Genomic DNA, 25,118 nt, shown 5'->3' with positions numbered 1-25,118 from the left:
TCATAAGCAAAGTTCACATAACCCAGCAGCTCAGGGCACCCAGGGCTTGGAGATCGGGCCAACCTCATATACGAGGCCCAGACCTTATTGGATTATTTTTGATTAATTAGTGTAAAACAAAATACTAGATCATAGAAAAAATGGTTATCAAAAATACATATATCACACATTCCAGCACCATGCACCGCTTCACGCTATCTATACACTACATTCGATGAGGCAATTGACCATATCCCGCGCGTTGACCTGGATGAAGCCAGAATATAAGCTTGAGATACTGAAAGTTATGACAAGGGTGTCGTCTAGCCAGCCTTGGTAATAGTCGGAGACAAGATGGTTCTGGAACTGTGTTTGCATGTTGTACATCATGTGGTCGACGTCGCGAATGTGGATCCAGTCGGCATGAACTTGTTCACCGGCGGGCGTCATGACTTCCTGTGGTGCCGTCTTCTTTTTCAGGTCGGTGCCGCCCCGTTTGTGCAGTTTCTTGGCCTTCCACAACTTCTCGTCCTTGATCTCGGGCTCGTAGTTGGCCCATGATGCGTGGTTGCGCTCGTTGGTGTCCCAGATGAGAGAGGCAGAGAAGAGCGGGTTGGTGTTATCGGCACCGGCGTAGATGAGATTTCGGGAACGCGCGATGATTTTGAACGGCGCAACCGGCTCCATCATGACGAGATAGCGTCGGTAGTAAATGTCGAGGTTGTTGGAGTACTCGGCCTGGACGAGAGAGATGAGGACGGTGTTTTCTAGCGTTGGAGTGCACGGGAATCTGCAGAGCGTAAGGCGCAAGGAGTTGGAAGCCTGGATGAGCGTAGCTACAGTGCCCGTCGTGGCCTGCACGATCTCCTGGAGACAATTGGGACTGCCTTGCGCGATGTTTACCTCAGGCTTGGAAATTGCTGCGACAGCCTGCGGCAGCATGCCGTAGGAAATGTAGCCGTAGTTGTGCTCGTCGAACAGCATCATCCAATTGCGGTGGAAGATGGTGTCGGAGATGTTGACGTCATCGAGCTCGACATACTTGCCGTATCGGATCGGCACGTTCTCGACGCGGAGAAGATGGCTGAGCTCGGGCACGAGGACGCGGAGATCGATGAGGTACTGCCCCAGACACGCGACATGAGAATTCGAGACAACGAGCATAAGGGGCTCGCCAAAGGGCGACCAGAACACGCGGTGATCGATAAGACCAAAATCCAGCTCGAGATGCTTGAGATCGCCGCAGGAGTCCTTCACGGACTCAAAGTGCGGACTTGGCAGTGGCGTAGGCTGGGACGAGCACTCGATGAAGTTGAGGCCGGTGATTGGCGCGGTTCGCATAGTCATAAGGCACCAGTGGATCTCGAGCTTCGTTTCGGACGACTCCTCCTCCTTCGGATCGTAGCGCGCAAAGCCGACGTAGTCGAACGACGAGCCACGCGGGGCGGGTAGGATGTTCGGGTTCGAGTAGAGCTTGGGGTCGAACTCGTCGAAACGGATGCGCATCATGGTAAGGTCCTCGTGCTTGGAGGACGCGGGGACGACGATGGCCTTGCTGGAAATGGCCCGGGCCTCATCGCAATAACCTATTGTGAACTTCTGATGCTTCGTAGAGGAGGCCCTGACACCGGCGGAGGTGGTCTGCACGGTCGCGGAGCTCTTGCGGACCAGCAAGTACACGGAGACGAGAAAGAGGACGCCGGCACATAGTGACAGGATGTTCCGCTGCCGCAGGGAGGCCACCATGGCGGGCCAAACAGGGGACGCGAGGGAGACGGGTGCGGGCGCGGAGGGGAGCTTGGTGAAGAGACGCGTCGATGGTGGGCTGTGCAGGACGTGGGGTGGGGCGACGGGGGGTGTGTTCGAGGAGTGCCTCTCGGACGGAAGAGGCACGCGACGCGGGGGGACTGCGACGCGGGGAGTGGCGATGGGGGCGGCGGTGAGAAGGGAGGAAGGTGCTGGAGCTGCAGCGGCAGAGCGGGCGACGATGTGCAGCACTTTGGCGCGGCCGCAGCAAAAACCAAAAACGCACGACGCCAGAACAGGCGGGCTAACCCGGTCTGCGCTGCCCTGCACTCTCGGGTCCGCGCCGTTGCAGCTCGAACCGAAGGCGTCCCGCGCAGGGGCTTGTGCCAAACGCGGTTTTTGGAGCACGGCGCGCCGCCTCCTCCAGGCGCGACGCTGGCTGCAGTCTGCAGACCGAGAAGATGGACGGCTCTGCTCTTGTTCTGCATATTCGCGCATGTGCGCGCCGACACGCGCCGTCGGAGGCGTCCAGAGAGTCAACACAGGCGACGGGCGCTCGCACGCTCACGGTGGGATTGAGCACGGCGTCCCGGCGGTGCCATGTCTGCACACGCGGCTTTCACACTTTCACACGACAGCGTCATCGCTCGTGATATCCGCCTGCGGAATGGGCACACGCCAAAGGGCTTGTTCCGAATTCCTTCGCCGTTTCGCCGCAGCGGCCCAGGCACAAGACCCGCGCTCGCGTACGCGCCAATCATAGTTTCATCGTAGCTGCAACATGAATTCTCCGAGTTGATGAAGTCTTCACGAGTCTGAGAGCCTCTCGTGTGGGCTCTGCGCTTCTGGCCGCGCCTCTGATCAGCGCATGCATGCACGCAGCGGAAGCGTAGACGGGCGTCGGTCTGAGTCAGCACCTGAGCGGGCGTCTGCTGGACAAGTTTCTGCCGGCTGTCAGTGCTCTGAGCTCCAGCGGATATGCTCTTGGCAGTAAGCGCGAAACTTGTGGCGGCACGTCATAGGAGGCCAGGAGCGGAAGCTGCGTTTTAGACTTTCGTCGTTGTGTGTTGTGACTTAGCACACCAAAAATCGCAGTTTGCTGACCTCGATGCGGCGCTGCTGCGCGCAACCGTACGGCGCAGAGCTCGCCAAAGAGACGTCTGTTGTTTGTCGGCGAAGTCCTCGGTCGTGCGCTGCCACCAGCACCGCCGTCTGTCACGCCAAAGCTGCCATTCTTCGTCCTGCGTCTGCGCGTCGCAGGTTCAAGTTCGGAAGCGAGTATGGCCGCCGGAGCGGCTCACGTCGAGGCGCAGCGCGACTCACGAACCCAACCCGGCCCGCCGCCAGACCTGTCTAACGGCGGTCGCGTTGCCAGCGCATTCGCACTAACTGGTCGACGCGCTGCAGACCAGGCATAGCGCCCCTCCGCGACGGCAGTCACGTTGCGCGGATCTCAGATTGCGCCCGTGTGGTGCGCGCTAGCAGGCGAGACCGGGGAACATTCTTCCTGCATTGGGAAGCTGTCAGCTCGTTTCAGTGCGAAATGGCCAATGTCGTAGCCACTAACCCCTCCGGGCTGGACACGAACGCGTCTGTCTCATTTCCAAAAATGTAAACACGTTAACGCGCGTAGTGAATCCCACGCGCCATACCCTAACCCGCGTCTCCTCGCTCAGCTCAGACATGAGATAAGTCACGTGCTGCATAATCACGTGATTAACATCTCGAGAATCCTGAAGACGATTCTACGTGCGGTGAGGCAGAGCATATATCCCGGGTCGACAGGCAGCCCTGATAGCCGCTACTCGACTCCTTTCATCGCTACCGCTTGTACACACACAAATGGATGAGGATTTGGACCCCACGCTGCAGAATCTGCTCGACCAGACCTCTCTGCGGTGGATCTTTGTTGGCGGGAAGGGCGGTGTTGGCAAGACCACGACCTCATGTTCGCTGGCAGTGCAGATGGCCAAGGTGCGCAAGAGCGTGCTGCTGATCAGCACTGGTATGGTACCGATAATATCTGGGGCTGTGATCTAAGTTGCGCTGACACCTTGCAGATCCCGCACACAACCTGTCCGACGCCTTCTCGCAGCAGTTCAGCAAGGACGCGCAGAAGGTCAACGGGTTCGACAATCTGTACGCGATGGAGATCGATCCCAGCGGGTCTATCCAGGAGATGATTGAGCAGTCGGCAGCGTCCGCCGGCGGTAACAACGGCGGCATGAACATGATGCAGGATATCGCGTTCTCGATTCCCGGTGTCGACGAGGCCATGTCTTTCGCAGAGGTCATGAAGCAGGTCAAGTCTACCAACTTCGAAGTCATCATCTTCGACACCGCGCCCACCGGACACACGCTGCGTTTCTTGTCGTTCCCCACCGTACTGGAAAAAGCTCTGGCCAAGGTCGCCGAGCTCAGCGGCCGGTTCGGTCCGATGCTCAACGGCCTGCTGGGCCAGCAGGGCATGGGCGGCGCGGATGGCGACATGTTTGCAAAACTCGACCAGATGCGGGAAACCATTACTGAGGTTAACACACAGTTCAAAGACCCGGATCTGACTACCTTTGTGGCTGTGTGCATTCCCGAGTTCCTCTCGCTGTACGAGACTGAACGCTTGATTCAGGAGTTGACAAAGTACAAGATCGACGTGCATTGCATCGTCGTCAACCAACTGCTTTATCCCAACAAGGGTGTGTACTGTTCAATGAGGCAACACGTGCGCAGTAATACTAACGGCAGCTATAGATTCGACATGCGCGCAATGCAATGCGCGGCGGAAGATGCAGCAGAAGTACCTGGAACAGATGGCCGATTTATATGAAGGCGACTTCCACATTGTAAAGCTGCCACAGCTGACGGAGGAGGTGCGCGGCACCGACAAGATCAAGGAGTTTTCAAATATGCTACTGGTGCCGTACACGCCCCCGGCAGTGTAGATAGTAATAGTAGTTGCAGAAGTAGACGATGGGCGTGCTGCGTGTATATATGGCGGATAACCGGTACGTGTGCAGGAGTACGTTCAAGCTGCCATCCCAGGAATCGGAGAGAATCGGAGGCCGCACCGGCAGGGTGTAGAGACGAGACAGAACTGATCTCAGCGTCATGGCTACGCGACATATCTACATGCACGATCCGGCCCCGTCGGTCCAGGACATCATCACAGATGGGCCACTGGTCCACAGGACGAGAGGGACGGAAAGGTGGCCAACGCGGCAACAGACACATTAAGAAGCACTGCCGACGCTCCCTGATTGCGAGCCTCGGAGCGCCGGTACGGCTCGGTTCGGAGTCGGCCTGGTCGGCGAGAATCGCGCCGAGTACGGAAGCACGCAGGCCCTGCTGGCGTGTGCCGCCACGCATCCGGCCACCGGGGGCAGGGAGGCACGGGCAGGCGCGCAGCGCCGGCCGTGGTCGTGGCCGGCTTCCCCGGACACGCGGTCGGATCCGGAGTCGGAGTTGATGCTCGCTGAGAACACGGCCGGAATAGCTGTCACGTGATGCGGGGATGCAGTGGCGCGTGCAGCGCCACATGCGCAGACGGCGGCGGTCGCGGTCCCGTGACGCGGGGAGGGCGCGCATCCGCGGCGTCGGGCACACGCATCCGGCATTCATGTGACGCGGGGCAGCACGTCGGTGCGGCGGTGCGGCGAGGCGCAGACGCATTAGAGTTTGCCGTGGCGGGACGGGACGCAGCGCGGGGCGCGGGGCGGCGGGGCGGCGGGGCGAAAGGGCTGGAGAAAGCTCAAAGCGACGGCTCCGAGAGCGCGCCGAGCGAGCGTGTCCTCCATTTATGCGGGGCGATGCGGGGGGCACCGCCACAGCGCCCGCCACACGCTCGCTCCGTTAGTCCGCTGCTGCGACGATCGCGTCCACACGCAGAGCAAACGCGCGCCGGCACTGCAGCCGGGAGCCCCCCGGGGCATTGCATCACGCGTTTACCTGCCCTATATTAATATACCCTCACTTCCCCGGGTTTCCCTCACCATCGTCCCCCGCGTTTCCCGTTCCCTACGCCAGAGCCACTTCCTCTTCGCAATGGTCTACACTCCCATCGACATCGCTGCCGAGCAGCTGGCCTACGAGGCCGAGGTCGCCGCCGTCAAGAAGTGGTGGACCGAGCCAAGGTGGCGGCACACCAAGCGCGTCTATTCCGCCGAATCCATCGTCCAGAAGCGTGGCACTCTCAAGATGGAGTATGCGAACAACGCCATCAGCAAGAAGCTCTTCTCCCTCCTCGAGGAGCACGACAAGAATAAGACCGTCTCCTTCACCTTCGGCGCGCTCGACCCCATCCACGTCGCGCAGATGGCCAAGTACCTCGACTCCATTTACATCTCCGGCTGGCAGTGCTCGTCCACCGCGTCGTCCTCCAATGAGCCCTCGCCCGATCTTGCCGATTACCCCATGGATACTGTCCCCAACAAGTGCGAGCACCTCTGGTTTGCCCAGCTCTTCCACGACCGCAAGCAGCGCGAGGAGCGTCTCAGCACCCCCGTCTCTGAGCGGGCCAAGCTCAACTACATCGACTTTCTCCGTCCCCTCATCTGCGATGCCGACACCGGCCACGGTGGCATCACTGCCATTCTCAAGCTCACCAAGATGTTCGTCGAGCGCGGCGCCGCCGGCATCCATATCGAGGATCAGGCTCCCGGAACCAAGAAGTGCGGCCACATGGCGGGCAAGGTTCTTGTCCCTATCTCTGAGCACATCAACCGTCTCGTCGCCATTCGTGCCCAGGCAGACATCATGGGCGTCGATCTCCTCGCCATCGCGCGTACCGACTCTGAGGCCGCCACTCTGATCACCTCGACGATCGATTTCCGGGATCACCCCTTTGTCCTCGGCTGCACCAACCCAAACCTCGCACCGCTCGCGACTCTGCTCTTCGAGGCCGAGGCGGCTGGCAAGCAGGGAGAAGACCTTCAGAAAATCGAGGACGAGTGGCTCGCTGTCGCCGGCCTCAAGCTCTTCAAGGACGCTGTCATTGAGCAGATCAACGCCGGCCCCTACTCCGCTAAGGCTTCGCTCGTCTCTCAGTTCACTGATGCCATTGTCGGCAAGTCGAACGACCAGGCCCGTGCCATCGCCAAGACACTCCTCGGCAAGGATGTTTTCTTCGACTGGAACTCCCCACGCACCCGTGAGGGCTACTACCGCATCCAGGGCGGCACCGCCTACGCTGTTGCCCGCGCCATAGCCTATGCGCCTTACTCTGATCTCCTCTGGATGGAGAGCAAATACCCCGACTACAAGCAGGCAGAAGAGTTCGCTGTCGGTGTCCGCGCTGTGCACCCGCACCAGTGGCTCGCGTATAACCTGTCGCCTTCCTTCAACTGGACTACCGCCATGTCCGTTGAGGACCAGGAGACCTACATCACCCGTCTGGGTAAGCTCGGCTACGTTTGGCAGTTCATCACTCTCGCGGGTCTGCACACTACCGCTCTCGCGGTCGACAACTTCTCCGCCAAGTACGCACAGATTGGCATGCGTGCTTACGGTGAGACCGTTCAGCAGCCTGAGATCGATCTCGGCGTCGAGGTTGTCAAGCATCAGAAGTGGTCTGGTGCGGAGTACATCGACAGCTTGCTGAAAATGGTCACCGGTGGTGTCAGCAGCACTGCCGCAATGGGCAAAGGTGTCACTGAGGATCAGTTTAAGCATTAATTTTTGTGTTTTTTCGGACGTTTTTGTAGTTTGTTTTTGCTTGCTCGCATAGTTTTGTTATCCGCTTGAGCGTGACTTATTTTGTGGTTTAGGTTGGTTCAAGGTCATTCATACATATTCTGTTTGTCTCTGGTCAAAATCAAAAGCAGTCATAAACTAGATCGTTCGAAAGCGCTAACTTATTCGTTGTGACTAGCATGATGTTTGTGACGAAGCTTTGTGCTTCTTGAGAGTCGATTGTGGGATAGGGTTGGCGGAGAGTCAACGAGCTGCCCGAGTTGCACCGGCGAATGCTATGCCCGCTGCCGCCTTGCTCCCTACACCTGCCCTCGCGTCGATGTTCATGGTCACTGCTGAGTGCTGTAGATGTCTGTGCGCAGATGAGACCGCGACTACACCTCAGGTCATCATTTGTATATCAGCTCCGATGGGTCAGCCTCATCCGTTCGTCCTCTCGAGTGGTCCCACGGTTGTGTATCGAAACCAATCAACCGCGATAGACTCTTTGAAACTCAGCCCTCTGTACGCGTGTTGTCCTGCTTATTTTGCAAATGTGCCTCAAGCTACTCCAAACCATTCTATTAACGAAAGTAGCTATACAACGCAAACCATATTCGCCGTTATTATTATACATATTTATAGTACAAATCAGAGCGCCTAGTTGAGACCGGTGAGACGAAGATCGTCGTACTCCCATAGTTCGTTCGAGTCGTCGTCAGGAACATGGTCGTTAGGGTCACCGATGCTAAGCGCGGCTGCAGCCGCGGCTGCAGCAACCGCTGCGTCGGCTTCGGCGGCAGAGACGGGACCTTCGAGATCGGAGTGGTGGTGGTGACGATGCGAGTCCACGACCGCGGAAAGCGGTCCGCCGATCTTGCGCGGCTGCGGCGGAGCGCGTAAGTTGTCGCGGCACTCGGCGCATAGCCGGATTGCGGCAGCGGCGGTTTCTTTGATACGTGTCCAGTGATATTTCTCGGCGATAGTGGCGGTGGTCTTATTGATGCCAACATGACCGTGCAGATGGATCTGCGACGCTATGGCGAGCTGGCGTTCAGGCTCCGGCACAACCTCGCGGTCTTTGAGCATGAGTCTGCCGTTGCGGAGTCTGTAATGTGCCGCAGAGGACCGTAGGCGCGATTTCTCCTGCCGATCGGCTTGCGGCGGATAGCGGCCTGTCTCGAGGTAAAATCTGATGCGGTCGAAGCGGAGGTCGCCGACGGGGTCGTCCACCGCGCCGACGAGATCTCGCCCGTACATAATCGCGTCGACGGGTTGGTCGTGGTTCTTCAGGATTGCGGCGCCCTTGACGCGCCCGATGCGTTTGAACCCGATAGCTTCCCAGATTCTCCGCGCCGCGACGTTGGTCTCGAAGACAAGGTTGAAGACCGAGTACGTGTATCCCAGCTTCGGTGCCCAGTTGATGTAGCACTCGCCAAGAACACGTCCTATACCTTTCGATCGTGCATGCGCAGGGACGATGAAGCCAGCAGAGCAAATATGCGCAGAACGACCGGGATAATTTGGCTTTATATAGAACGACCCGAAACACTCTTTGGACCAGTCGCGGTCGTCGTCGATGACAGGGCTTTCACCCGCGAGCATCACAGCCGCGAAGGAGGAGAACCAGTACGACTGGAACGCATCGATCGGAAGCGGCTCAAGCATAGGGAACGTCTCACCGCGCTCGATCTCGATGTTGAGCTCATCGCACAGAAACGCGAGAAGGCCAATGGGTACTGCTGCGGGATTCGTCACGGGGTATACGGTCGCGGTTGTGTGGTCTCGCAAGAGGTATGTGCAGGGAAGTAGTTCGTGCTGTTGCAACGCAGCAGCTGCCGCAGCCGCCGCAGCCGCCGCAGCCGCCGCTGCTGCTGCTGCTGCCCTGCTCGCGGCGATGGCTGCTGCCGCGCCGCCTCCCGGTTGTACACTGCCAACCTGCTGACCACCGCGCAAGCCACCGTTTCCCATCGCACCGCCGCCCCCAGACTCCGACGACGCACCGGACGAGGACAACGATAGCGGCACGGTTTGTGGTGGCGCGGTCGAGTACCGAAACGCCGAGATCGCCGGTTCCTCGATGATATGTTGATGATGGCGTACGCGTTGCTGTTGCGCGGCGGCGGCGGCGGCCACCTGCGCCTGCGCGAGCGACAGCGCGGACGCAGTCGCCGACGAGGAAGACAGCTGGCTCTGTTGCTGTTGCTGCTGGTGCGCGTTCTGCTGCTGCTGCTGCTGTGAGGACTGCCCTGGCGGGGGCGCCATGATGGCGGGTGTAGTGAGGCGCGTGTGGGGTTCGAGCAGGCGTATGTGTGGTCACACCGCTGTTGGTGCCGTGGGACCGCCAGTGCGTGCGGTTGCGCGAAGAACTCAGTCCCGCGAAGCTGATGGACCGGCGCATGCTGCGGCACGTGACTTTGCCGCCGCGAGACAAACGCGTAAACAACGCGACTGCGAAGTTGTAGAGCAGAGCAGATATGTGTGGATGGCTTCCGCAGTCGCGACCACCGCCGCTTTAGCAGCAGACTCGGCTGTGGAAGCAGCCGCCGCGGCCACCCGAGCTAATTCAACACTCCTCACCGACGTGGCGCACCTACACTCCCTTATCGCGTGCTGCCCTCCCACCACTCCGCCGCTTTCCCGGCGCTACCGCATCCTCTGCCAAATCCTTACCTACGATCCCTTATCTGCGACTTTACTCGTGCATGACCCCACAGCTGCAGGACGCGTGAATGCGCCAGGTCCAACACCACCAATACGCGTAAACATACGCTACGCGGACGTGCGCGACGCGTCGCTCTGTGCATTTCCAGTGCATGTGCATATGCCGCCGCTGGAGGCGGGGGTGTGGGTGCATATCATTGGACGGATCAGTAGGGATGATAAAGGACGATGTGCGCTCGATGCAGTGATGGTGTGGCAGTGCGATGCGCTGCGTGTGAACGACATCGCGAAGCTCTCGCAGAGAGTGGCCGCTACTGTCGCGCAGTATGAGTAATGAGTTACGAACAGGCGTGTTTTTATTACGCATAATAATAATAGTACATCACGCTGTCTTTCATATCCGCAAAAATATATACAGTAATCATAGTAAGAATACACATCGAGCACACTCTCGCGAGCACTCCTCACACTCTTCTAACCGCCACTGCCCTATCAGCACGGGGAAACAGAGTTCTGTCACTCCCGTCAACCATCCCCTGCATGCTCTTTACTTCGTCAAGCTGCTTCTCCATCAACCGCACCGTCGTCCTAAGAAGGTACCTCAGACCGCGCTCGCTCGCGGTAACGACGAGCAAAAGCACGATGCTTAGGCCGATGAGAGATCCGCCGGTGAAAACAACAGCCGCCGGTGCAATCACAATCAGAAATATGAGACTCCAGAGGTATAGGTCGATCAGGATGTAGCGGTGCAGTGTCGTCCATGTGGTGTCCACGCCGAGGAAGGAGAATACAGATGGCAGCCGCTTCGAAGTTAGACACTGTAGAGTGGCCCGATAATTTTCTGTCTGTTTCGCGCATCTAAACAGCAGGTTAGTAAGTTCTATCTCTCACTCATAATCTTACCAAGCAGAAAAAAGAATAGTACTCGTAAATCTCGGTCCGTAACCCAATGACGTCACGGCCGTAATCATCCATCCAGGAACAGACCACAACGTAAACAACTCCCACCACTACAATAGTGCACGCCATACCGACCACATAATCCAAGTTGTTCCACACAAACGCCGGCAAGTGCTCCACAATTCCACGCGAAGAGTTCACAACCTCACGGGCTGAGCGGTTCGCTGGACGCAAGATCTTCTCCATGCTTGTCTCCATCATCCGCTGCCGCCACCTATCCGACGCCCTACGAAACCGCGAAAACATGACCGACGACTGACTGGGTGGCGGGCGCTGGACAGCGATCTCACCGAACGGAACACGCGCGACCGCGTTTTTGATTGTTGTTTCGACTGGACTCGTTCCACCGCCGCCAGGTCTGATTTTGCGTCGTCGTAAGCCGGAAGTAGTTGCAGCGTGCGACAGACGCACTCTTCCCAGCCTATAGTATGGCGATTCTTTTATCTTCGTCGCGCGATAGGACGGCGCGGTCAAATTCTCCTTGAAATCATCAGACGCGTATGACGACGAGTCAGAGCTAATACTCCGCGGATGCTTTCTTGTCGCCGATATCGGCGGGTCGTCGCTATCCTCATGAAATGTATACGCCGTCGATGCAGCCCATGTCTTTGCGCGAGCCTGCGCCGCTGCCTCCTCGTCGTACACCACAACGCTGTTCTTCCCATTGTCCATCACGCTTTCAACCTGCTGCTGCTGCTGCTGTTGTTGTTGCGAGTTGGGCAAGTTTTCGGATAATGTCGAAAATACGCGTCGCCCGCTCGCAGTACGCATTCCCGTGGTTGATGGCTTTGGCAAAGTCAATGGCTTGTCTCCACCGACTGCTGGTACAGAGACATCAGAGCCGACGTTCGAACGCACCTCGTTCTCCGACATCCTGTGTTCCACAGATGGCAAAAACTGACTTGTTGACCCAGTATCCGCCAAATCGGAAAGCGCGAATATATCTTTGGCAAGCGGATACATGCTCTTCGACGGCTGCAGACGAGTACCTCGGTGCATGGACTCTTCTAGTTGCGAGCTCACCAGCGAACGATATCGCAAAGCGGCGTTCATGAATTCGTCGGTAACTGGAAGAGCGCCATAGTCTGGACTCTGCAGGTACTGGCCCGCAAGCTCCTCGTAATCGTCACTGTGGAGCGGCGAATCGAAGGGCGACCAGTCGTCGGAGTGGATTCGCGATGACAACGTGTATTGCGACGGCAATTGGCGGCAGTCTTCCTCGTCATCTTCGTACTCTGGAAAATCGCGCCGTACTGGCGACCGTCGCGGCTCGGAAGGCGACCGCAGCGGCGGCGGAGAAAACAAATTGTCGTCGAAGCGCGAGCGCGTGAGGAGCACAAGTGCAGGCTCCTGATCCGGCTCAAAGACTAGCTCTGATTCTTGTTCCGGTTGACCCCCATTCTCTAGAAGTCTATCTGCCGTATTTTTGCCGCCTCTTTCGTCACTGCGGTCGAACAAATCCTCGGCTGATCGCGTTATGCTTGGGTTCAAATTCACGAGCGCGGAACTCTGGTTCAGCTCTGGGTCGTCCATGATGCTTATCTCGGCACCAATATCCCTCAACATCTGCTCGTCGATATCATGAACAGGGTGACCCTGCATATTGTTGAGATGGTCCCCGACAAGCGATGCAGCAGCCCAGCGCGCCATCGAGTCGCGGTCGTCCGGCGCGCGGTTGCTCGTGTTGTCTGCGTACTCGTCGCTGCTGGTCGACATCATTGTTCCGTCAGATTTGAACAGCCTGCCGTAGCGATGGTTAATCATGTTCTCTGCCAGGTCCACGAGGATTGTGTGGCGCTGCGGGGAAGGGTCTTCGTTCGCAAAGTAAAATGAAGCAAGTAAACAAACCGTCGCGCAATCACGTGATCATTCTGCTAGGAGATCTACCAATGGCGCCGTCTGCCGGGTACGAGACGAGGAGTTAGATGATTAAGGCTATATTACATTACTTGACAGGTTTTATACTAAACAATACAATATAAATGCAGGAAAATAACATAAGAGTGTGTTATGGCATAGCGTCACATTTGATGAGACAGTTGACGATATCTCTCGCCTTCACCTGGAAGAAACCGGCAAACATGTCGCCCATGCCAAAGGAAATGATGATGGTGTCGTCCAGCCAGCCATGATACCAATCTGAGACCAAAGTATTGTTGTAAGGGAACGGCATTTTGTCCATCATCTGGTCCGCATCCTTCATGTGCTGCCATGGCGCCGGCTCTGGACGTACATGTGGTCCATCATTCTCCGCGTTCGTCTTTGCGCCGGCCGCAACTGGCTTGTCGTGCTTTGCGGCGGCCTTGGACGGCGGCGCAGCCGCGGGTGCCCGCGCGATCGGCTTGGGCAGGGACTTGGGTTTTGCCGCAGCAGGGACTGCCCGCGCGACTGCATTTGGCTTGGCTGCGGCCGGTTTCCCGGCCAGCTCGGCCCGCTTGACGAGCTTGCCCTCGGATTTGGTGGAGGATGTTGAGGAAGTCGAAGGAGCAGATGCGGGCAGAGAATCAAATTCACGCCATGAGCCGTGAGTGCGGACGGTCGTATCCCAGGTCAGCGAGAAGGAGAAGAGGATGTTGGACACGTCGGCGCCAGCGTAGATCAGGTTGCGCGTGCGGGCAATCACCCTGAAGGGTGCGACGGGCTCCATGAGAACGAGGAAGCGACGATAGAACATGTCGGGATAGTTCATGTACTTTGCGTGTACGATCGAGATGAGGACGGTATTCTCGACGGTGGGCACGCAGGGGAAGTCGCAGAGGGTAAGGCGGAGGGAGTTTGTTCCTTGGTGGATCTCAGCGGAGCTAGCGCCGTAGATGATGTTGTGGAGGCAGTCAACGTTGTCGGCGGCAATGTTGACGAGACCGTTCGGGACCTCGGTGATGATTTGCGGGTGCATACCGTGGGACAAGAAGCCTCTGTTGTTGTCGTCGTAGAGGAGGAACCAATTCTTGTGAAACATGCTGTAGGGCGAACTGGCGTCATTGAGCTCCGTGTATATGCTGTAGCGGATCGGGACGTGTTCGATCTTGAAGACCTTGCTGAGCTCCGGGACGAGGACACGAACGTCGATGAGGTACTGGCCGAGACAGGCCATGTGGGAGTTCGTGATGACGATCATGAGCGGCTCGCCAAAGGGAGACCAAAAGACACGCGGGTCCATGAGGCCAAAGTCGTTCTCGTAGTGCTTGAACTTTTCGCAGGAGCCCTTGATGGAGGGAAAGTGGGGAGTTGGGAGGATCTTGGCGGTCTCAATGCAATCGAGGAAGGAGCGGCCAGAACCGGTAGTGATGGTCCAGTTCATGTAGCACCAGTGGACCTCACGAGCAGAGAGGCGGTCGTAGCGCACAAAGCCGACATAGTCGAAGGGCGAGTCAGGCAGGGCGGGGAGAAGACTGGGGTTGTAGTAGTGGCTGGTGTCGAACTTGTGGAAGCGGAAACGAGTCATAGTGAGCTCTTCGTTAGCAGAGGCAGAACCGAGCACGATTGCCTTGCTCGAGACGGCGCGCGTGTCGACACAGGAGCCGATCTTGAAGGTGGAAGTCTTGGCGACGAAGGTCTCGTCTGTCGCGAGCAGCTGGTCGCCCATGGAGACGGAAAGATCAGGCGAGCGCATGCCGATGACGGAGAGCAACAAGAGGACGAGAACGATGACGAGAAGCAGGGCTTTTCGCCGTAGTAGCTGCGTCATTAGCGACTGGGAGTAGAGAAGGGCGCTCGCGACCATGGCGGCAGCCATAGATGCGAGAGAAGAGCTGGAAGGCGTATGCTCTCAAGGAGAGGCAGCAGCGATGACGGCAGAGTCGAGGCGTGGACAGGATGTCAGGCAACGAGCGGCGAAAGAGATAGACCCCTGGTGGACCGTGGTAGGTGAGCTATCAATGGAGGCAGGAGACGGCGACACGCGCGCGCGGACGACGGCGGCGACGGCGGGTGTGCAGAGATAGTTCCCAAGGACGAAGGCGACGACGCGACAGTGCCGCACAGAGCAGTGTGAGGGGCTAGGTGGGGGTGGGCGTGCCGGGGGGACGGAATTGGCGATGGAAGAGGCGGAGCGGCGATGTGGTTTCTGTAGGCGACGCGTGGGGACGCCGACTACGGCGCAGCGCGTCGCTCTCTCGCGACAGCACGGTGCTGCAAAAACCGTAACCTGATGCTGTGATCCGCTCACAGTACTGCGGCGCGCGGCACTGCAACAGAGTTTTCAGGAATGTGAGCCACCGTCGCTGTGCGGGGCCACTGCGTTCTGGCGCGGCGGGCGTGGCTGCGTATCACACTAGCGTCTGTCGCCAGCCACCGACTGCGCCAATGGTCCTCGTGCCGCCGCTGCAGGACGAGGCCCGCCAGGCACCGCTGCCGGGCTGCTGCACGCACTCACGAAGCGCGCGACGGTTACCTCCACGCCGCGAGCTGGACCCGCGGAGCCACGGAAGCAGCCAGCGCCGGAAGCGGCTGGTCCGCGCGGCTGCGGCATGCGCACGCGTGTGCATGTATGAAAGCAACCCAATTTCCGGTGTTTGCTTTTTTGCCTGCGCCATCGTCGCGATCACCAGAAGTCCGTCCTGCGCACCTGGCCTTTGTCCACGGCTCCGTCCGCCCACACGGCTCTGTCGTCGCTGTCAGGCCGCTGCCGTATGTACGCCCTCCTGTTGGCCGGTTACTGTCATGGCGTGACGGCGGCGTACACTGCACGACCTGTCTGCCTGTCTGCCTCCGCCGCTGTCGCCGACCGTTGGCCCGCCACGTTCATGTCACGTGTCTTTTGGAACCGTCTTTCCTGCCGGCACCAGCGCTCTTCGCCGTTGCCCCCGCCGCGGCTCCGCTCCAGCGCAGCAGCGCGCCGACCGACTCCGTCCGCCGCTGGGCCCTGAGCACGCTGCGGCTGGCCTCGTGCGCCTCGCTGCTCCCACCATATTGCGCGTCCTGCAGGCGCACCCGCCTGATCCGTAGTCATGGGTCCGTCGCGCCGGGTTCCGGGTCCGTATGTGCGATCTTCGGGCCTTGACCGGTTCGGCTGCCAAACACTGTTTAAAGTTGTGAGCTGTCAGGGTTTGGCCAAGCGTAGTGCAACTCAGTTGCAGTTTTTGTACGGCCGGGTGATACCGTCCGGGCAAAATTTTTCTCGATGCGGAGGTCTGCGACTCTGTGCTCTGTGCACCAAACCAAATAAACCGCTGTCCAAGCAGGGGCGCCGACAGAGGCATGACCTTGACACTGCTGCACCAAGACAAGCTAGGCTGTCAGCCATAACTGTCCGTCTAAATTATGCGAGCGAGCATTATTTACTTCATATCAGACAGGGGCAGAGCAGCAGATAGATGCTGTCATATTTGCGACTGGCTGCTTGCGGCGCGCAAGCCGGCTCGCTTGGAGTCGATCTTGCGAGCCGTCCCGCGCGGCGACGCGATGCTGCGGCTAAGGCGCTGCACTTTGTCTCGCTGCCCTGCTGCAACGCTCCGAATCGATACGGCGGTGCTGTTAGTTCTTATCCGTCTATGCGGTTGCACTGCCATGGTCTCTTCCTGCCTCTATATTCTTCACCTGTTAAACACATCCATTTTCAATGTAGACACTGCAGCACACAATGGAGCCGTGAACACTCGCTGACCCTGGATTGCACACTGAATCCCTGCGTAATTAGTGCCAGTTGGCTTGGATCAATATCAGACAGTAGAGCTCCCCCGATCGCCTGCCTCTCTACGCCGCTCCTCATCCACAACTCAACCGTACACATGACCACTGCATCTGCACCTCCAGAGACACTCTTCGCTCTGACCATATCTGATCACTCGCGCGTCAAGCTCGTGCTCGACACAAAGTTCCTCTTCTTAGACTACCTCCGTAAGCGCCACCACTTGGTTGTGCTACTCGGTGCTTAACTAACATTTCCACTCGCCTACAGAACCCCGGACCAGTTCTAATATCGCGTGCTTTTCGCCTGTGGCATGCCTATCACGTAAGTGCTCTAACATCTATCGCGTACAGTCTACCCGGCTAACTCTCGGCAGCCGGCTCGGCCGTCGACGACGAGTCCTCGCAACAATGCTCCATCCCCTACTTCAACATACTCTACGCGGACGTGACGCCGCCCAACACAACCACCTCCCTCATCAACTATGGCACTCTTTCTCTCGACTACTGCATCGTCACCGGCGCGGATGCGCCCATCACCGCTAACGAGCGCAAGGCCAAGCTCGCGCGCCTGGCGTTCCACATAGACGCGCAGTCCGCACCGGCCGCGGCCGCGTTCGCTGCTGCGCTCATGGCGCGCGCGTATAATGCCGCCGTGGGGTGCATCGCGCAAAAGCGCTTGCTCGTGTTTGTCAACCCCTTCGGTGGCAAGGGCAAAGCCATTCGCCGCTTCCGCGCTGGCGCCTTGCCGGTGCTTGAGGTCGCGAGATGCAAGCTCAACATCGTCGAGACAAAGTACCGCAACTACGCACTCGAGTATGTCGAGAATACGCAGGGGCTTGAGGAGTTATATGACGGCATCGTGTGCTGCTCTGGCGACGGTATCCCGCACGAGGTGTTCAACGGTCTCGCTCATCGCTCCACCGGTCCCGACCGCGCATTCAAAATCCCCGTGTGCCAGATCCCTTGCGGTACAGGCAATGCTCTTGCCAAGAATTTGTGCGGCACAATGGACCCCGCCTACGCGGCTCTCTGCACCGTCAAGGGCGCGCCGACCCCAATAGACCTATGCATCTTCACACAGAACGGAAAGTCGTCTGTCTCGTTCCTGTCACAGGCCATCGGCCTCATCGCAGACGTTGATCTCGGCACCGAGCATATGCGCTGGATGGGTAACGCTCGCGTCACCGTCGGCTTGCTCCAGCGCGTGTTTGCCCACAAGTCCTACGCGCTCGACGCGCAGGTGCGAATTGTTCACGACTCCCGCGACCAGATCCGCCGCGCGCACAAGAAACACACCGCCAGGCCTGTCACAATTACGCCGGACTCCCCCGATCTAGATTCTTCCTCCGCCGAGGCCTGGCCCGACCTCAAGTACGGCGACGGCACCGACGATATCCCGGAGGACTGGGTAACCCTCGACACATCAAACATCAGTCTTTTCTACGTCGGCAAAATGCCCTGGATGGCCTTTGATGCTCTCTTTTTCCCCGCAGCCCTCCCCCGCGATGGGTATATGGACTTAGTCACCGTCGACGCCACCATCCCGACATTCGAGATCCTCTCCATCATGAGCGGTGTCGCCGAGGGCAAACATTTCGAGTCCGATCACGTTAAGTACTACAAATGCGATGCATATAGAGTCACCCCTACGGGCCAGGAAGGATACGTCTCCATCGACGGCGAGAAATTCGACTACGCTCCCTTCCAGGTTGAAGTGAAAAAGCGTCTCGGCACAGTGCTGTCCTACCAACCTATATATCAGGCACCTGCAATTTAATCCCCTTGTACAATCCTCTTTACTGTATTGTAGGCTAGATTTCTTCTGCAAATAGAGCAATTAACATATATATCATGCACCCATCATGCAGCTTAACCGTATTCTCGTCAGTCTAATAACCGATCTCCGTCTCCGCCATGTCATCCCGCTCATCAAGTAGCCCCTCCTCGTACTTCTTCCGCGTCTGTCCGCCTCGCAGCCACGACGCCACTTGTCGCGACCGCTGACTCTTCCTAATCATCCCCAACGAGTCATTGCGGATCACAAACGCCTCCAACGTAACCACTGAGTCCGACCCCGCGTTCGCGTTCGCGTTCTTAATGTTGAAATACGGGATTGCTTTTAGCGGTACATGAAACGGAATGCCATCGCGAGTCTTTGAGTTCATGATTTCGCCGTACAGCTGTTCGTAGTTCTTACGCTTCTGGCTTGATTCTTGTTTGTCGATGTGTGTGGTCAGCGAGCTGATTAGCTGCGCTGACGCGTTCAATGCGTGTGCGTTCCCGAGCTTGTGCATCTCTGATTGCAACCGCGCATGCAGTTCATTGTAACTCGCCTCTCTATCATAGATCGACACTGCAAGAGGTCCTCGCAACCGCTATCATGGAGTTAGTATGCGGCGCGCACATTTCGCACTAATTTCAAAACTTACATTCAAAAACCGAGCAAGCTGGTCCGGCCGAATATATCCATTGCCCTGCTCGTCAAAATCGTCCCAGACGTCCTTGTACGACCGAATAACATCCCGCGAGATAAACTGCATGTACTCCGACTTGTTGTATACGTAGCTGAAACTGTCGTATACAAGAGTAATGAACATATTCATAAAGATGTACATGCTGATAACGTTCCTGTACCCTCTTGTCAGCTCTCCTAACTCTGTCTGATACACTCACGCCAAACTCACCAGGACATAAACAGTGCGTATGCATACGCCTTGCTGCCACAATCCGACGTGTAGAAATCTGTGGTTTCCACGCAGAATGGCGTTTGAATCGCATAATCGTACATAATGGAATTCCATCCCTCACCGCAACTCATCCTGAACAGTAGCAGCATCGACGTTAGCATCGTTCGGAAGTTAACACTGTGGCTTCCATTCTCGCCAATACGCGTGAGTCCAAATATCTGATTGAACGCGATCGCGTATACCACGAATAACACAAGCCAGTTGAACAGTAGATATGCAATCGAAGGCAAACTCGCCCTTGCGGCGATGAACAGTTGATTCACGCGGTCGTTCTTCGGAATAAGCAACAGCGTAATTATGGCAAGTAAAAGCCGTTTCACTGTGCTCAAACTACTGCTCATCTCCGTCACTGTGTATACACAGAAAAACAGCGAGCAAATGCATACAGCAAACCAGCCGAGATCGTACTGGTGACGCCGAACACGGCCACCGAAGTCCTGACGGTCCACTCCTGTCCATTCCAATCCACAAAGACGAATAATCATATAGATCGTTAAAATGAGCGACGACAGAACATACAGTGCATCTGTGCAAACTAAGTTAGTATCTTTACACAGAAAACCTTACGGTGTTGGACATACTCCTAGCATCCTCAAGTGCCGCCGGCGATGGATAATACTCTGTGCACAGAACAATAGCTGTGATAATTAAATTCGTACTCAAAACACGATTAAGCTTGCTCCGCCGTTTCACCGCGCTGTTGTAGCACTTTAGTCTCCATGGACTCTGCGCCGGCTTTCGTCCAGTTCTAGAAGGCTTCACCGTGCTGAGAATATTCTGCATCTCCTTAAACGATCGCTGTTTTGTAGTGAGATATCCCGATCCGGTTTTCATTGTGTAATTTTGAATAACTGCGCCGATGAATAAAGTCTCACAGGTGTCAGTATATCGACCACCAGTTCAACACGTGAAGAACTCACAGTAATCAAACCAATCGAAATAAACACAAAGCCCCATACGAAAATGCCATTATACCACGAATGATCGACCTGAGGATTTAATCCCGTTCCCGTAACGTCCTGCGTGCTCTCCAGAACATCCGTCCAGCCTGTATCACTTGTTAGCATTTGAACCTCATATCACTAGACAGACATAACCCTCACCTTCGAGAGATATAATTTGGAATAAAATAGAAATGGATTGGCCGAAGTTATCGAAACTATACCCGGGATTATCATACGACCTAGGAAGCCACAGGTCCCACTGTAGAGGGGCATCGGAAAATTCGCCTTTACATTGGGTTAGTGATCCTTCGATATTCGAGTCTGTGCAAGTATCCAATTTCCCAGCAAATATCGTCAGGCCCCATAACGAAAATGGCACCAATAGAGTCATGGCAACCGTCGAGGCGGCAAAAATATTCCCTATACCACTGATAATCATGTTGTGAAATGGAGCCTTGGCTCTATCGTGGATCTGAAGCAATCTTAGCGCCCTCAACGCCTTAAAAGCACGGAGAAGTCGGATGCTGATTCCCTGGTTGATAATAGAAAATGCGAGATCTACCCACATCGTGATCAGAACGAATAAGTCGATTACATTCCATATCGATCGCATATATGGATTCGGCGTAAATATGAAGCCATCCGCAACAATTTTGATCAGGGCCTCAATGCTAAAGATGACTGCAAAGATCAAATCTGTGTACATCATCCAGGTCCACAAGCTGCAAGACCCATTTCCAGCGATGCAGTCTCGCTGATCGTGATATGTCTTCTCGTAGAATGGAGTCGCCACAGCCGCAATAACAACCATCGCGATTACCATCACAACAATAAAAGCATGGAATATCCGCGACGCAGTCTTGTCAACATATTGACCTTGATATCTTGTTCCGAACGGAGGAGTTACAAGCTTTTGACAATAAAACCGCAACTTGTTCCCAGGACTCAGACAAAAGAGCACGCGATTAAACCTCGGATTCTGGCGAACGTAATCTGACTTCAGGTCCTTCAACCGGTTCTTCTTATTCACGATCTTGGCGATGTACTCTTTCTCTTGGCCGATCAGCTCCAACGAAGCATATTCTGAGCCATTGTCGGAGGATGTAGCTGGCGCCTTGTACTTTGGCAGCTTCAAAAACCTCGGATTCAAGAAGGGATTTCCAGTGAATTGATTCACAAACCAATTCCGTCTCGTTGCTACGCTAGTTTCATCGGACTGGATAGCGTCAGCGTCACTACACTCTCTGCCAAGCACAATCCACTCACAATTGAGACCCTCTCTGTCAAAAATCGCTCGTCCAAAGGACGCTCAGTCGCAATAGGTCCACTAAAAGAATCTCCCAAAAAGTCCTTCAAAGCGTGCGAAAAGTTCGGGTCAAGCTGATCTTGCTTTCGGGCCCTGCACAAGAGAGGTTAGTCACATGTTTGAAGGTCGATGAACAAGCATGCGACTCACGATTCGCCGATTTCGGAAGGTTCGAACTTGTTTGCAAATGCTTCAACCTGCAATTCCCACTTCTCTTCTTCGCTCGGCTCAAAATTGTTCTGAATCGCCGCAATGAACAAATTGTTTGTGACTCCGTTTGCGAACAAAAACCAAAGACAAAGAAAAATTGCAGATATACGACCAAGACTTGCATCGTGTAGCACGCCTGTCAGACCAAATAATATACTGGTCCAATTCTCTGTCGTCATGATTTGATAGATACCCGAAAACGAATTGCCCAGTGTATAGAAAGTAACTGTAAATTCATCCTTTGGTATGGTACCACGAAGTAGTTCCGATCCGAACAAAGCAACTAAAAACATGATGACAATTATGAACACGCTTACGCCTTCCAGTTCTCTGACGCCGCCGATGACCCTCATCCAGCTATCTTTGATCCATGGAATCTCAATCACGACGCGATATATCCTAACAATTTGGAAGAAAGACAGCCAAGGATAAGCGACTGCAGAATTTTTGATAGGCGGTAGCAAAATTATGCACGTAACCACCGCCAAGAGCAGGTCCCAGAAGTTGATCAATGTAAAAAAATCGCGATATCTTGGTAAGGTCACTGCGAATCTGACGAAGATCTCGACGAGGAGCATAATGCTAGTCACGGTCTCAAAAATATTGATAATAGTTTCGTGAGTCTGAGACATGTCCACGGTCTTGGTGCACGCGACTATGAAGTTCGCAAATATCAAAATGAAGAGAGAAGCTTCGTAAATCAGTAATATGTTGGCAACACCGTTCGATATTCTGTTGCGCATTGCACTTTGTCTTCTCTTATTTCTATATGAGAGTTAGTCGGTAACCCTCAATCTTAATAGTCAGTGTACTTGCTTTGACTGATTTTTCCGTTCCTGGGTCGTTTCAGATGACGAAGAAGCCGTGACAACTGCGATCAACAAATTAAATAGCCACCACGACAGGACAATGATTCCGAAAATGTAGAATAACGAGGAAATAAAATAATCGGAATCCACGGTGTAATACATCAAGTCCGAAAAGCCGTTCATACCCATCACGACAAATACCGCTTCTAGTGAGTAAAACAAGTTATCAAAACTAACAGTACTGTTGTATGGATTGCTCTCACGCACTTCGCACCTTGAGCTCACTGGACAGGTATATCCTTTTGGCGGAAATTGCTCCATTGTGTTAGTAGCCGGGTCTAATGGAGGCACAGTAGTTCCATTGTCCAGCAAGTAGCCGCCGCAAAACTGGAACAAGTCCTCATAAATGACATCTCCTCTAGAATCTCTCCAAACACAGCGACGTCGCAAAGAACCATTAAATGCTTGGATACCGATAATCGCAAACAGGATCCAAAATACTGAAATGAATAAAGATGCGTTGACTAGTTGCGGCGTGGCTCGCTTGATGGTGTACCACGTTTCTTCACTTCCTGGAGTCAATTTGAGCCACCGGAGCAAGCGAAGAGAGCAAAGAGCTCGCAGAGTACTGATTGCGGAAAGCGAGCTGTCATAGTTTGAAATTGCCAACAAGAAGTAAATCCAATAGCACACTAACGACACAAACCCAACTTTGCCCCAGGTAGATCGTAAATAAGGTAGCTGTCTTGCGGCTTTCATATCCTCGTCCTGCGCATTGCTCTGACTATTTTCGTCGGGATTGCTCGTAAAAAAATTTCTCGCTCTCGCGATTCTTGGATTGTAGAATATCATTGAATAAATATCTTGTACTGTGTAAGTGCCCGGAAACAGAAGAAACCCTCTCACGATCACGTCAACGACGAATTCGAACGTGTAATAGACAAATACGATAAGCATAATGAAGTCGATATAGCTACTGCCCCATCGTGTGAATTGCTCTCGGTCCTTGGTTGCTCTGACAGCAGTGAATACCGTCTGCACGAGCAAGAAGAAAAACTTGAAGCTATCAAAATACGGAGAACTATAGATCCGGTATAATAACACACGCACGCGGCTTTGTGGCCCGAAATATCCAAGAGAATTGCCAAATAGCGTTGGCTGTCTCTCCATAACCATAACTGGCCTATCCGTAGGCGCTCCCAAACGAATGGCGTTTATGTCTCTGTCCTCTGACGCCAACCGCCGAATAAGGCTAAGTATAACGTCCGAGCCGTAATGTACCTTAGACATAAGCCATGTCCTCTCAATAGCTGATACAGCACCAGGCAAAGTAACAGGAATAGAAGTCGCACGAACCGACTCTACCGCGCCAAGATCGTCACCGTAAAGTTTCAGACTGTCCATTGATGACCTTCTAGAAGGACTAGACGCATAGTAAGAGTCGTATAGCGGTTCCCTCCCGCTGATTGCCTGCGCAGACGTCAATAGAGACTCAGAGTCTTCGCCTCGCGGAGAAATTACTGCACGGCGCGGACGCGTGAGCCCGCCAAGAGTCGGCTTCCGTATTGGCGTCTGATCCAAAGGTACCACATTAGGCTGTGTATTAGTGAAGGATTCATTGCCTGGCTCTCGGTCGTCCGTGCCTGTAGCATGCCCTTGAGGAGTTGGTGACCTGTCGTCGCCCGGCCATTGCCAATCATCGTCGTAATCTCGCCTTAAATCGGTCAAATCGATGCCGCTCTCGTCGCTGAATAAATCATTACTCCGTGCTCCCTGTTGGGGATGACGTCGCGCCATCAGTGCCCTAGAGTGTTTGCTGTAAGTTGCTCAAGCTGCTAACGAGTACTCTCTGTGGATGAACTTGAGCTGATGAATCTGACGCCCGCAGATAGCGACTTCGTGATTTGGCCAGCACAAAACCAATAATACGCCTATATATGCAACTTCAAGACACAACGATATACATAACTTTCGCTTTCTCAGGATCGCTAAAAGATTGTGCTCCTCGGCGTTGTCGCCGACGTCTGTACGCAACACAGCCAGGCAAGGCGAACCAATTTGTTGAGCCGCACGGATCACGCACGTGCATGCGCTCGTACGCTCGTTGCTCGTCAGCCAACGTTTAAATGCCTAAGGACAGACTAGGACTCGTATTCTAAAGCTTATGACGGGGATTTGACATGAAGATTTGGATAGCATAAAACATAATTGGGTTCCCACATAGACTAGCCGTGTTGCAAATCGTAGTGAAGTATGTGTAAGCGGAAACAAATAGCATGTGGCTGCGGGTACGAAAACCCTCTCCCAACACCGTCGTCAAAAGCACTTTGCTGGCCGCGCGAAAAACTTCTTCCCTATGGCATCTACCTTATCACCGCTGAAATGAAGTTGTTGCTGCTCTCTTACAAGGCAGTTATAACAATACTTTCAGTAGTCATATACAGATTGTCCTGATTAA

At 55.1% G+C, this 25,118-nt stretch overlaps 9 protein-coding genes across 9 annotated transcripts; 4 read left to right on the top strand and 5 right to left on the bottom strand.

The window, feature by feature from the left end:
- Positions 1–198: 198 nt before the first annotated feature.
- Positions 199–1,725, bottom strand: V1518DRAFT_426911 (uncharacterized protein; the record flags this gene model as incomplete). The annotated part of the gene is made up of 1 exon (XM_066906010.1): positions 199–1,725. One exon carries the CDS (start codon positions 1,723–1,725, stop codon positions 199–201), a length of 1,527 nt encoding a protein of 508 aa, XP_066760440.1.
- A 1,709-nt stretch (positions 1,726–3,434) lies between these two features.
- V1518DRAFT_415389 (anion-transporting ATPase-like domain-containing protein) lies at positions 3,435–4,971 on the top strand. The gene is made up of 3 exons (XM_066903803.1): positions 3,435–3,730; positions 3,786–4,418; positions 4,474–4,971. Exons 1-3 carry the CDS (start codon positions 3,568–3,570, stop codon positions 4,662–4,664), a joined length of 987 nt encoding a protein of 328 aa, XP_066760439.1. The 5' UTR covers positions 3,435–3,567; the 3' UTR covers positions 4,665–4,971.
- Positions 4,972–5,451: 480 nt separating this feature from the next.
- Positions 5,452–7,693, top strand: V1518DRAFT_415386 (isocitrate lyase). Its single transcript, XM_066903802.1, has one exon. The coding sequence runs from the start codon at positions 5,764–5,766 to the stop codon at positions 7,390–7,392; it is 1,629 nt and encodes a 542-aa protein (XP_066760438.1). The 5' UTR covers positions 5,452–5,763; the 3' UTR covers positions 7,393–7,693.
- A 132-nt stretch (positions 7,694–7,825) lies between these two features.
- On the bottom strand, positions 7,826–9,735 carry V1518DRAFT_415384 (uncharacterized protein). Its single transcript, XM_066903801.1, has one exon. The coding sequence runs from the start codon at positions 9,652–9,654 to the stop codon at positions 8,050–8,052; it is 1,605 nt and encodes a 534-aa protein (XP_066760437.1). The 5' UTR covers positions 9,655–9,735; the 3' UTR covers positions 7,826–8,049.
- Positions 9,736–9,874: 139 nt separating this feature from the next.
- V1518DRAFT_426907 (uncharacterized protein) lies at positions 9,875–10,387 on the top strand (the record flags this gene model as incomplete). The annotated part of the gene is made up of 1 exon (XM_066906009.1): positions 9,875–10,387. One exon carries the CDS (start codon positions 9,875–9,877, stop codon positions 10,385–10,387), a length of 513 nt encoding a protein of 170 aa, XP_066760436.1.
- Positions 10,385–12,829, bottom strand: V1518DRAFT_415381 (uncharacterized protein). Its single transcript, XM_066903800.1, has 2 exons — positions 10,979–12,829; positions 10,385–10,911 (listed from the first exon to the last, which is right to left on the bottom strand). Exons 1-2 carry the CDS (start codon positions 12,775–12,777, stop codon positions 10,518–10,520), a joined length of 2,193 nt encoding a protein of 730 aa, XP_066760435.1. The 5' UTR covers positions 12,778–12,829; the 3' UTR covers positions 10,385–10,517.
- A 105-nt stretch (positions 12,830–12,934) lies between these two features.
- V1518DRAFT_415379 (uncharacterized protein) lies at positions 12,935–15,223 on the bottom strand. Its single transcript, XM_066903799.1, has one exon. The coding sequence runs from the start codon at positions 14,747–14,749 to the stop codon at positions 13,022–13,024; it is 1,728 nt and encodes a 575-aa protein (XP_066760434.1). The 5' UTR covers positions 14,750–15,223; the 3' UTR covers positions 12,935–13,021.
- A 1,125-nt stretch (positions 15,224–16,348) lies between these two features.
- V1518DRAFT_415377 (ATP-NAD kinase-like domain-containing protein) lies at positions 16,349–18,585 on the top strand. The gene is made up of 3 exons (XM_066903798.1): positions 16,349–16,851; positions 16,913–16,966; positions 17,019–18,585. Exons 1-3 carry the CDS (start codon positions 16,506–16,508, stop codon positions 18,419–18,421), a joined length of 1,803 nt encoding a protein of 600 aa, XP_066760433.1. The 5' UTR covers positions 16,349–16,505; the 3' UTR covers positions 18,422–18,585.
- V1518DRAFT_415374 (Ion transport protein-domain-containing protein) lies at positions 18,422–24,680 on the bottom strand. The gene is made up of 9 exons (XM_066903797.1): positions 22,668–24,680; positions 21,792–22,616; positions 21,602–21,734; positions 20,495–21,551; positions 20,312–20,439; positions 19,973–20,261; positions 19,329–19,917; positions 19,074–19,272; positions 18,422–19,019 (listed from the first exon to the last, which is right to left on the bottom strand). Exons 1-9 carry the CDS (start codon positions 24,455–24,457, stop codon positions 18,534–18,536), a joined length of 5,496 nt encoding a protein of 1,831 aa, XP_066760432.1. The 5' UTR covers positions 24,458–24,680; the 3' UTR covers positions 18,422–18,533.
- Positions 24,681–25,118: the final 438 nt, after the last annotated feature.

Source organism: Limtongia smithiae (genome assembly GCF_038497785.1).
Source record: "Limtongia smithiae strain NRRL Y-17922 unplaced genomic scaffold V1518scaffold_4, whole genome shotgun sequence".
Lineage (NCBI taxonomy): Eukaryota > Fungi > Ascomycota > Lipomycetes > Lipomycetales > Lipomycetaceae > Limtongia > Limtongia smithiae.
This window is presented reverse-complemented; position numbering and strand designations above follow the sequence as displayed.

Excerpts from the sequence above, each read along its gene's own strand:
- V1518DRAFT_415389 (XM_066903803.1), top strand. The coding sequence starts at position 3,568 with ATGGATGAGGATTTGGACCCCACGCTGCAGAATCTGCTCGACCAGACC. Across the intron at positions 3,731-3,785 it reads CGTGCTGCTGATCAGCACTG|ATCCCGCACACAACCTGTCC; the intron begins GTATGGTACCGA and ends GACACCTTGCAG. Across the intron at positions 4,419-4,473 it reads ACTGCTTTATCCCAACAAGG|ATTCGACATGCGCGCAATGC; the intron begins GTGTGTACTGTT and ends CGGCAGCTATAG.
- V1518DRAFT_415386 (XM_066903802.1), top strand. The coding sequence starts at position 5,764 with ATGGTCTACACTCCCATCGACATCGCTGCCGAGCAGCTGGCCTACGAG.
- V1518DRAFT_415384 (XM_066903801.1), bottom strand. The coding sequence starts at position 9,654 with ATGGCGCCCCCGCCAGGGCAGTCCTCACAGCAGCAGCAGCAGCAGAAC.
- V1518DRAFT_415381 (XM_066903800.1), bottom strand. The coding sequence starts at position 12,777 with ATGATTAACCATCGCTACGGCAGGCTGTTCAAATCTGACGGAACAATG. Across the intron at positions 10,912-10,978 it reads TTACGGACCGAGATTTACGA|ATGCGCGAAACAGACAGAAA; the intron begins GTACTATTCTTT and ends CCTGCTGTTTAG.
- V1518DRAFT_415379 (XM_066903799.1), bottom strand. The coding sequence starts at position 14,749 with ATGGCTGCCGCCATGGTCGCGAGCGCCCTTCTCTACTCCCAGTCGCTA.
- V1518DRAFT_415377 (XM_066903798.1), top strand. The coding sequence starts at position 16,506 with ATGCGGTTGCACTGCCATGGTCTCTTCCTGCCTCTATATTCTTCACCT. Across the intron at positions 16,852-16,912 it reads CCTCTTCTTAGACTACCTCC|AACCCCGGACCAGTTCTAAT; the intron begins GTAAGCGCCACC and ends ACTCGCCTACAG. Across the intron at positions 16,967-17,018 it reads GCCTGTGGCATGCCTATCAC|CCGGCTCGGCCGTCGACGAC; the intron begins GTAAGTGCTCTA and ends AACTCTCGGCAG.
- V1518DRAFT_415374 (XM_066903797.1), bottom strand. The coding sequence starts at position 24,457 with ATGGCGCGACGTCATCCCCAACAGGGAGCACGGAGTAATGATTTATTC. Across the intron at positions 19,918-19,972 it reads GGCACTTGAGGATGCTAGGA|ATGCACTGTATGTTCTGTCG; the intron begins GTATGTCCAACA and ends TAGTTTGCACAG. Across the intron at positions 19,020-19,073 it reads AGCTTGCTCGGTTTTTGAAT|CGGTTGCGAGGACCTCTTGC; the intron begins GTAAGTTTTGAA and ends ACTCCATGATAG.